The sequence below is a fragment of the Austrofundulus limnaeus genome, unplaced genomic scaffold (genome assembly GCF_001266775.1).
Source record: "Austrofundulus limnaeus strain Quisiro unplaced genomic scaffold, Austrofundulus_limnaeus-1.0 Scaffold40, whole genome shotgun sequence".
NCBI lineage: Eukaryota > Metazoa > Chordata > Actinopteri > Cyprinodontiformes > Rivulidae > Austrofundulus > Austrofundulus limnaeus.
In genome coordinates this window covers 800,878-811,557 of record NW_013952442.1, presented here as the reverse complement: position 1 = coordinate 811,557, position 10,680 = coordinate 800,878, and the positions used below count along the sequence as shown (strand labels likewise).

Here is a 10,680-nt window from a genome sequence, read left to right as displayed (position 1 = left end):
ATTGTTGTTGTTGTTGTTGTTGTTGCTGTTGTTGTTATTGTTGTTGTTGCTGTTGTTGTTGTTATTGTTGTTGTTGTTGCTGCTGCTGTTGTTGTTGTTGTTGTTGTTGTTGTTATATTTTTGTGGCGTCTTTAGAAAAGCACCAAAATTACTTTTGTCTGATTTCTTAACAGAGTGCAGCATGTCTGATGAAAACAACCAGCTGCCCACAGACCCCATCACTGCTGTTGGGGTGGTCACTGCACTCAGCAAAACCCCTGAAGGTTATTATGTCGTGAGTAGAGATGTTTTGCTTCCTATTTAGTTTTTACAGGTAGTTATTGCCCAATGCTAAAAAAACAAAAGTCGACAATCATGTTTATGCCCAGTCAGAACCTGTTTGTTTTTTGTTTTTGTTTTTTTGAATGAATTGTTTCGTTTTTTGTTTTGTTTTGTTTTGTTTTTTATGTCTGATACCTGATACTTGTTTAATGCAAGATACCTCATGAGTCACTGGGCACATTTTAAAGAAAACTCAGAATATAAATCTATGGCCTATTAACTTTTAGAATCAATTAATTTAAAGATGGCTGCCACAACCAGCTAATTAATCAGTGGTTAATTTGGTCTGCTACACCTGGACCCTTGGTATGTCTTTTTGTGACAATTTATCCAATACAATTCAAAAATCAGCACTGGAATATAGATAAATGAGAAAAAGAACTTGAGCACAAAAAAATTAGTCACACAACCCTCGTTCTTTGCATGCCTACAACAATCCAAAGAGTTTTAGTACTCCGGTAGTCAGAAGAAGAGAGCTGCAGCTGTGACTGGAGTTAATTACAACAGTCATGACTGTAAACATCTACCCTACATGTACTCCAGCTACTAATGAAGCAGCTCCAACTGCAGAACAATGTTCTTCCAGCACTGCTTTTTTGATTTACTGTTTTCCTAAATTGTCTAATCTTTAGATTTATATTAATTACATTATTTAAATCAAACATGTAGCTGTATCCTTTTATTTTTAAAACAAAAAGAAATGTGGTGGAAGGTGTGATCCAAGATTCAGTCAATAGTTTATTTTATGTTCCCCTCTGTTAGTTGCACGATTGCAAGTGGTTTCACAGTGAAATGCTCAGTCAGGATGTTGGCAGCTTTCCATGGCATTTATTTTATTTTATTTTTTTGTTTATTCTTGTAGCTGTTAGATGACTTATTCATGCAGTTTGCTTTGATGGTTAGGAGGATTCCCTTTATAGTTTGCCACAAGTATTGTTGATACACCAGAGGCAAGGGTTTAATGATGTTTGGTTGAAGAATACATCATTTCAAATTGTCCCCATGTATTCTTTTAGTTGAGCTCCTCCTATTCAAAAGAACATGTCAGGATGTGAAGTAGAGGGGGATCGGGTGGTTAACGAGAACTTTTCAATGCTGTAAATGAGTTGGAGAGCGTAGAAAGAGACGAACACAAGTTAAACAAAGCTCCAAACAAGCTCAAGGGCTGATCTGTTTTCTTCCTCCTCTGTCTTCCTATTCATTCCCCTTTTGTTTTCATCATATGCCCCCAAACCCTCCCTCTTCTTCCAGTTCCTGTCTCTTCCTGCTCCACCCTGCACTCCCAGCTTTAAAATCTCTGGCAGATGACGGTGGAAGGAATCAGAATGAAGCCACAGGCAGAGCAACCTCATGCACATCACATGAGAGCGACAAACCCCATCAGATTTCCCCTTCTCTGCCTCTCTACAGCACCTTTCAGCTGATTTGCAAAAACTGCATGTTCTGAAGGGCAGAACAAGAGCAATTTGAAATCTGAAACTAAGTCAGCAGCAATTTAGAATGGAAAGAAAGAAGAAATTATGACTGCAATCAAATAGAATTTTTTTTTTTTTTTTTTTTTTTTTTGGTGTCACTCTTGTTTAGATCATGAATCAAACAGACTAAAACAGAAGCAGTAAAAATCCATCTGGTCCGTTCTTTGATTTTTCCCTTTCAAAATAAAGCTGTGCGCTTTGGTTTTGTTTGCTTTTCCATTTTTAAAACCTAAACGTAAAAATAAAAAAAATGAACTGATTAAAAATCCACTTTAGGGTGGGACTGTGGCTTATTGCCTCAGCAAGACGGTTGATCGAATCCCGGTCCAGGATCTTTCTGCATGTTCTCTCTGTGCATGCGTGGGTTTTCTCTGGGTACTCTGGTTTCCTGCCACAGAACAAAACATGACTGTTGGGTAATTGGTAACTCTAAACTGTTACTAAGTGTGAGTGAAAGATTAATTATTCATCTGTCTACGTGTCCTTTTGATGGACTTGGGACCTGTCCAGCTTGTACCCCATCCCTTGTTACTGCTGGATATGGGCACAAGTGACAAGTGATCCTAAAAGTAAGAAGTGGGATGGATGGAATGGATCAATGGAAATATCCACACTGTTTGATTTTTGCTTGAGCTAACTAAATCCAAAATAAAATATATGGTTGTTTTAAAATCAATACTGGAAATGACAAAAGTTGTCAAAAAAGAAGTTTGTAGTGGTTGGAACACAGCTTAAAGACAGAAGACATTTCTAAAAATATTGACTTAGGCTATACTCCAAACATATTCNATATATATATGATCATCAGCTCACAATAAATTATTCAATGTCCTCTAAATAAGACAAACATATTCATGGTGAGAAGCGAAACCATAATGATCCATTAGTTCAGTCCATGATTTCCAGTTCCGCCAGAAGGTCCCATGGTGCTCTAACAAAATGTATGAAGCTTGTCTTTGCTTTAACCATTAAAATGGAAAATAAAATAAAATAATGGTGTGTTTTAATTTTGCAAGTGTTGTTTTCTAATTTACTGTATTTGTAAAAAAAAAAAAAACAATAAAAGAAAAAAACACACAATTTTTTGTTTTTTCTCCAAATAAATAACCACACATAAATTAATAAGTAAACTAAATTGATCACAATTTGATTGTGTTTAAGTATTTGATAGCATGAGTCAGAAAATAATTTTGCCTTTGTGGATGCTATTACATTTACATTAGCAAATAAAACACAACACTGTGTTTTCTCAAAGTTATCACCAGTACCAACCCTGACACTCCCCTCTTTTTAGTTCTCAATTTCGATTCCTCTTTTTGATTCCTCTTGTGTTTTTGCCCCTCCCACCTGAGATGAGAGGGAAGAACTGGAGGAGGAAACATGTGGAGAGAAGAGTCAAGACAACAAGCATTTATCTGTGTGAGGAATTGGTGCGTCTGTGTCCTTATCACAGAAAAACATCAATTAAATATGATCTTGTGTCTGCAGTTTATTTAATAAACTCTCCGATGAGTAATAAGTGTTTGTGAGCGGCCATATATTAAGTTTAAATTTAGTTTACACTGTAATGTAACAAGTCGCACCCCTTTTGGCGTGTAGGACAAAAAGACAACAAACCACATGCCTGTGCTTTATTAGCCAGAGCCTCTTTTCATCGCTTGGCTGCCTTCCTGCTGCATTTTAGAACTAATTAATCCCTTAAAACAGTGGTCCCCAAACTACGGCCCACGGGCCGAATCCGGCCCACCTCCCTATTTGGTCTGGCCCCCAGAACAATACCAGAGAGCATTTAGTTTTTTTTTTCACATATGTGTATTTATATTTGATTATAAAGTTGGACTTTTGCAATAAAATGTTCCTTAGTTATGAACTATTTTCATTATTAACTATTATTAGTTAGTAACTGTTTCATACATTCACGCATATAACGTGACATTCTGTTCYACCCTTCTGAGGTCTGTGCCCCTATCTGGCAACCCCCAGAAAAAAATCCTAAACCCGCCCCTCTCAAAGAGAGAATGGAATAATGGTGAAAAGATTAGGTAAGAGAAAAATTGATTCAGAATGCAGGACATTTAAGCTGCAGTGGACAAACAAATATTTTTTTTGTTCATCTGTCAAGAGGTGGTGGCGGTATTCAAAGAATACAATCTGCGGTGACACTATGAATCCCGTCACAAAGACAAGTATGATAGCTTGCAAGGCCAAATGTGAGCAAACAAACTGTCAAAGCTAAAAGGTGGACTGTTAGCTCAGCAGAATACATACTGTGAAAAACCCAGAGAGGCTTATTTGATTGTGCTTTCTGGAAAAATTTTTTTTTTTTTTACATTTAGGCACTCCTGCAATAGTCACAGTTTTTCTGTTACAAACTGACTCCGGCCCCCCACCAGAGAAGGGAAAAGTTATGTGGCCCTTACAGGGAAAAGTTTGGGGACCCCTGCCTTAAAATGTCCTACAATCATTTTTGTGTGTGAGAAAAATCAAGCCCAAACTCCCACAACTTAGAAGCATAAAACATTAATATATGCATTTTTAAAATTTAAATACATAAACTTTGTAGCACAAATCTGTACACTGCTACTTTGGCAGCACTTTGCATTGAAATTCCATCTTCAAGAAAATCTTTTGAACATCCCTATGTGGACTTTAATCTGCAGATTTGAAAAAAACAAGCATTTCAGTTGAGTGAGCTTATGCACATCTGAAGAGTGGAGGTGGCACAATATTAAGCTGTATATCTTTTTTTTTCCTTTCATTCATTCTGAAAAGTCTTAAAATTCCTCCTTAATACTGACTGCTCGCCATACTTGCCCCATATTTTACATAGCAGATCAAAGGGCAGATTAGCTCTTTTGCTCTCTGATACGATGCACTTACTTGAACTTGAGCAGGTTGTTCTAACACAAGAGAGCACAGGCCCAGATCAAACACTGCTCCTCCGGGATCAGGAGCTTTGCTGAAGCACCAGCAGCCACCCAACATCAAACACCGCAGCGCAGACTTTCATTCACTCCTGCTCTAAGGGTTACAGTGGTGGTGTGCCAACTAGCTGTTTCCTCTCATTTACAGCTAAACTAACTTCCGTCAAACTCGATCTAGCTCGCTCAATGCACATCCATGAGAATTTCTAATTTATACAAACAAACAAACAAAAAGGCAATGCACAATTTGTCAGCTTTGACTAATTGGTTTTAGGTTTTGTTTTTTGAGTTGTGTAACTGTAGCTTTGGACCATGACACCCAACCAAACCACAAAACAGATGTCTTGGAAAGTTCTAAAAATTAAAAATTAAGGTTTTGCTTTTACCTTTTTTCTCCTAGAAGTAAGTCTCTGAAAACTTTTATTGTTGTAACATTTGGACAAGTCAGCTCTGACTTATGTAAGTGAGGCGTCAATCAAAGGTGAAGGTCATCAGTATTAGCAAAACATGTAATTAGGAACATGTAAAATTTATTTGACAAAAAATGATACAACAAGAATAAACTGAGGAAACAGTTTTTTACAATTTTACTGAAAATCAGACGTGATAATAAGTTAGAGGTTTTCTAGTCGAGTTGTCCAAATGTTATACTTTTTATTTATTTCATTCTTGGAGCTGATCAGAGAAGGGATGAATGGCTCTTTGATGGAATCCAGATCTGGAAGAACCGTTCAATTTTGAACAAGTTTTGTAAAATGGTAGGGATGTAAGTCATCATGACATGTAATGTTGAAATTCTGTCACATGGGTGGTATCATGTGTTTTGTCAAACGGGAGCCACCTCCCCATTTCCCCCTGAGCTGCTGTACTCCACCCCTCTGCCTGTTTTCTGGGAAAAAGCAAAGAATAAAAGAAAATAAAAGTATGAACGGCTTTTTATTGTCAGCAACTCGATTCTCATTGTTTGTTATCGTTCGTTATAAGGAGCTGATCAAAAGATTTGGGTTGTTTGCAAAAGTCACATTTTAAGAGCTGATTCTCAGATCACTGTAATATAAAATGTAAAGTAATTTGAAACACTGATTTTATGCCAATCTTGGATTCTGACAGGTCCAACTTAAACAGGTGACTTTTAGGTGGTTAAACCCCAGCATATAATCAAAAAATCTTGTTCTTGTCATGTTTTAAGAATAAAATGTGGAGGTTTTTTTTCAACTTGTCAAATTCTGCTACGAAGGGATCGTTTGTTTCTGTCTACCTGTCCTATTTCTTCTTTTACCTGGTTACATTCTCCAGAGATTTTTGATTGCAAGCCTTTATATTTTTGCATTCACAGCTGTGCCTTTTAGTGCTTCATAGCACCCCTCCAATGTTGCCTGTCTCCAGAGATACTTCATAGAGTAGCAATATTAATCATCCCCTTAAGACATGTTTCACAGGTGGGCTTTCAGATCACTGCAAGTGGCAGCTGAATCTGTCTTTGCATTTTAAATCAAATGATATGACACACTTCAGCATTAGAACTGTGATGTCTCGTGTCACTCATGTGACACTCCTCTTATTGAAGTCTGGTTAATGATCAAGCCATACAAGAGCAAACTTAAACGCCTCACGAGCCGGCAGAACTTTATTCCTGCTTTTTGTGCCGTGGCTCAGCAGTTGGCGTTTCACATTCAAGCTGCGTCGCCTCCCTGCTGCTGGCGGCTGTGGCAGGATGAAGCCTGAGGTGCCTCCTCGGAGGACCGTGCCCTCGTTACTCCTCAGCTTGACTTTGGGTTTCACAAAGCGAGCCCTTTGTTTACGCTGACAGGATGTGCTGGCTACTGACCTGGAAAAAGTGGCCAAGACGGGTTGTCTTGTAAGGGAGAGGGAGGCTGGTGATGTATAGTCTCCTTCTGGGACCTTTCATGGAACTGCTGTTGGAGACACCCCACAATCCGTCTCCCTGCTCGTCTTCTCCTTATTTTCTTTCTCTCATCCTGCTATCTGTCTCTGTTCCCCACGCTAGTCTGAGCTCTCATCCCATCTAGTCAGTGGTGGTTTTGCATGAATCTCCTCATGCCATGATTCCCCTACCTAGTCACTGGGGTCATTCATCATTATTGTCAAGGGGGTAATGTGTGTGGGTGGGTGCAGAGATCTATGACTTCTTCATTTGAATGAACCTCATTAGATTGACTCTTCTTTGTAAAGGATCCCTTTAGAAAATACCTCTGGCAGTTATTTAGGTGATTCTCAGATGATAGCCAATGGGACATGACGTTTCAGCCAAGCATGTTTGCTCGAACGATTGAAGAGTCTTTGAGATGCAGTCTGCAGGTTACATTTTGCTTTAGCATTTTGCCCTGCATCTTCACTTACGTAGAAATATAGCAGAACCTTGAGGTTGACTTATAGTGCACATGCTGTCGATACAAAGCCCTCTATTTATTTTAATGGCTTTTTATTTTTATTTTTACAACAAAAAACAATTTTCTGAATAACTGAGGTGTTCAAATCTTTGGATTTACGATGGTGTTAACTTTATTATTATTATTTTTTTACCAAAACTGACCTTTTAAAGCAATATCAGTGAAACTACAGTTTGTGCATATGCAGTATTCTCAGTTTATTTGTGTCTTCCTCATTATTACCACAGAAGGTTTCCCTAAATAAAGATATATTCAACATTTACCCCAAATGCATTCCCAGCTTTTCCATTGAAGTACACTGAAGTTTGGTTTCCTTATTAAAGCAGATCCTTGTCAGGGTATCTTTAATCAGCCGGCTCCCAAGGGATGATATTTTTAGCCACCTTTTTGGAGGCTAAGACTTTACCCACGCAGAGCACTAATGAGATGGAGCACAAGTGTAGGCAAGCGTTAATTAAGGCTAGTATGCAAAGAAAGAGGCAGAAGCAGCACGCCCATGGCATACATACATTAACTTTATCCCACCTTCTGCATGTCTTTTTTTCCTCTCCTTGTATTTTTTTTTCATCTTTTTTTTTCCACATAGGTTGCACAAACAACAGATGGCTCTGACGCCGACCTGTGGAAGGACGGTTTATTCAAATCCAAGGTCACTCGCTACCTCTGCTTCTCCAGGAAAACAGTAAGCAAGCAAACTTCTCTGCTTCCCCGTGCCTTTTTTCCACCAGCGTCTCATCTGAAGCACAGTCTCCGTTTGCCAGCAGTTATTAGCTAACCTCCCTGCTACCAGAATATCTTAATGCACTTTGCACTTTGATCTGTGAAAGTCCCACTTAAAAAAAGGCCTGCATTGGCAGTGCAGTTTTGAAGTTGTACAAATAATGGATTTGCATGCATATTCCAGTGTAATAATACTGTGGAGGGATATTGTTTTTTTCATGCCCTCCTGAGGATCTTATTTATGTTTATTCATGAAAGAACAATGTGCTGTATTTTAACTATTCAAGTTTATTCAATCAACACCATCCCTGTGGACAAAATTGTTACCAACCAGTGACTTTTGAAACATGATGTGCAGAAAAGTTTTTAAATATGAAAATTCGTTGTGTTTTCTTTGAACGACATAGCTCCTCTAAAAGCAGCTTTTCAGTGTGGATATATATATATATAGTACTCTCAATCCGAGCAGCCTCGACTCCTCTGTGTCTAAAATGATCTTTGCAGTTCTCATCATGCGGTTAGGTCATTTTTGGACTCTTCGCCTGCCTGCAGCCTACGGTTGATGTGTTTCTGCCTGGCTGTCAGCTGTTCTGTGGCCATAAATACACCTGCTTACACCACCAGAGTTATCAACCTGTCCAACCGCAGCTCATGCAGCTTACTATTGGCTGTCTATTAATTAGGTTTCCCTGGATTGCAGGTGGGGAAGGCAGACAGCATTGTAAACGAAACCCAAATTTTTGTTATTACTTTGCATCCTCTCAATTTTAGTGCTTAATCAAGTCATATTTTTTTTTCCGTACGTCCTCTAAAAGTCAGGCAGCTTGGCTGCGGCTGCCTCATGCCTGGGCACAATTTGGCCCCCAGTTTAGCATATAGCATACAAATAGCCTTTCCACAGTTCCTGTGTATTATCTTAAAATGTCTGTCTACATTGTTTTAAAGACTAGGACACAAATAAAACATGACAGAACCATCAACAAAGGCTATTTTGTCTGCCAGTCAATGGAACTCTCGCTGTAATTGTCGATGACAAAAACAGATTCTGTAAAATTAGCCCCTAAATTATGTTGGGGGGGGGGGGGTAAATAGTTTGTGATTTATCATACTCTAGGTTGAAGGTAGATAGTCCCTTTTTGTCAGGTTGTGATGGAAAAAAAATAAAAATCTCTCCAGAAAAAAAAGGAATAAAAAAAAAAGAAAAGAAAAACAAGGCTTCATGCATTGTAATAACATTCATCCATATTCCTCCTTATGTCAGTGTAAAACTATGAATAAAAAATGTCTCTAATGGTAATGACAGTCAAGCAACAGCAGTGGTGTAATCCAAGCTTTTCGGACGGATCGAGTCACGCCTGGCTCGCCCCACTCTCCACGGCCGCTGTGTATTATTGCAATTTATTATGGCAAAAAATGAAAATGTAATGGGAGGCAGGAAGGAGTCATGCTTGAAAATGTCAACTACACAGTCTCTGATTATTTTTAACTAGTCCAATTCTGTTGATCAGACTGCCTCCTCTGTCTCCCATCATCGCACAGCTCATCGCCAAAAGGTTGAAAATGATTACAAGTTCACAGACGCTTCTCTCATTTTAAAAATGCAGCTTTTACAGAGTAATTACCAGAGCTCTTTAGATACTTCCTGAGCTTTTAGTATATCATTGACCTCATCATTAACTGCATTTTCTCTTCTAATACCCCCAAAACTGGAGGGCTTTTACTGTCTCTCTGTGTTTTTTTAAAGTTAAACTTGGAGGATTTTTTATGATTATACTACTTCTCCTGTTTTTTTAGGGCCCTGAAGTTCTTGTGGATATGAAGGTGATTGACATCAAGGACCCACTACCACAGTTCTTCATACCTGTGCAAGACACCATCGACACAAGTAAATAAACAGTCAATACCCAGCACAGGCCCACTCCACTCCTCTTTTTGTTTTCTTCACTCTTCGGCCAGCTTATGTGGAGGTCCTCGGGGGCAACTTTGCTTGAGATAGTAAATGTTTTATGGGTGCAGGTTAGCTTAATTTATGGCAGACTGTGAGAATAAAATAAACATTTTGCCCTGGAGGTACAAGAGAAGGGAATCATGAGTCATTGTTTATCTCAGCTGGAGCTGGGCTTTTCTTTATGAGGGGCTTATTTATTTATGTATTTATTTGGGGAGAGGACCAGTAGATGCGGGGGGGTTATCTAATATTAATGAAATGCATTCCCCAATGCTTTAGTGCTTTTTGAGTGCTACGTATCCCCCCCCCCCCTCACTATCCATGCCTTGGAAATGTAATAATATTTTGGTTTGGGGAGTGAGGACAGCTTGTTTATTATTTTTATTATCATTGCATTTACACAGCACTTCCTGGTGTTGCTGGGGAAATAAATGAGCAGAACACAGATGCAATATAGGAAAGCATAGTAATGCTTTTTTTGCCAGAATGAAGAAAAGAGATTATGTTTTGTTTGGCTGTGTTGTAATTTAATGTTTTATTACTTTATGTGAATCCATGTTTAATGTATACTTGTGACATTATGTATGAATTTCTATCCAGAATATTGAGTTTAAATCCCTGTTGTGCATTAAGGCTTATGGAGGATTCACTTGCGTCTGTCATTTTACCTACTAAAATGATAAAAATGATAATAATGCATGTGAATTTTGTGGCTTTTCAGTGTCCAGTCAATTCCCTCTGAGCACAGCAAGTCATCCAGAAACAAATATAAGCTCATTTCTTATTCAAAGACTAGTAATGACTAAATAGCAAAGAATAAGTGTGATTTGTGTGTGTGTGTGTGTGTGTGTGTGTGTGTGTGTGTGTGTGTGTGTGTGTGT

General features: G+C 38.5%; 1 protein-coding gene across 1 annotated transcript in view; it reads left to right on the top strand.

Moving 5' to 3' along the window:
• The window catches only part of mvb12bb (multivesicular body subunit 12Bb), a gene marked incomplete in the record, with an annotated part of 14,640 nt that overhangs the window by 1,511 nt on the left and 2,449 nt on the right, over positions 1-10,680 (top strand). The window contains 3 exon segments of the mRNA XM_014007179.1: positions 174-274; positions 7,718-7,813; positions 9,646-9,736. Of these exon segments, the coding sequence (XP_013862633.1) occupies positions 182-274; positions 7,718-7,813; positions 9,646-9,736 (280 nt within the window).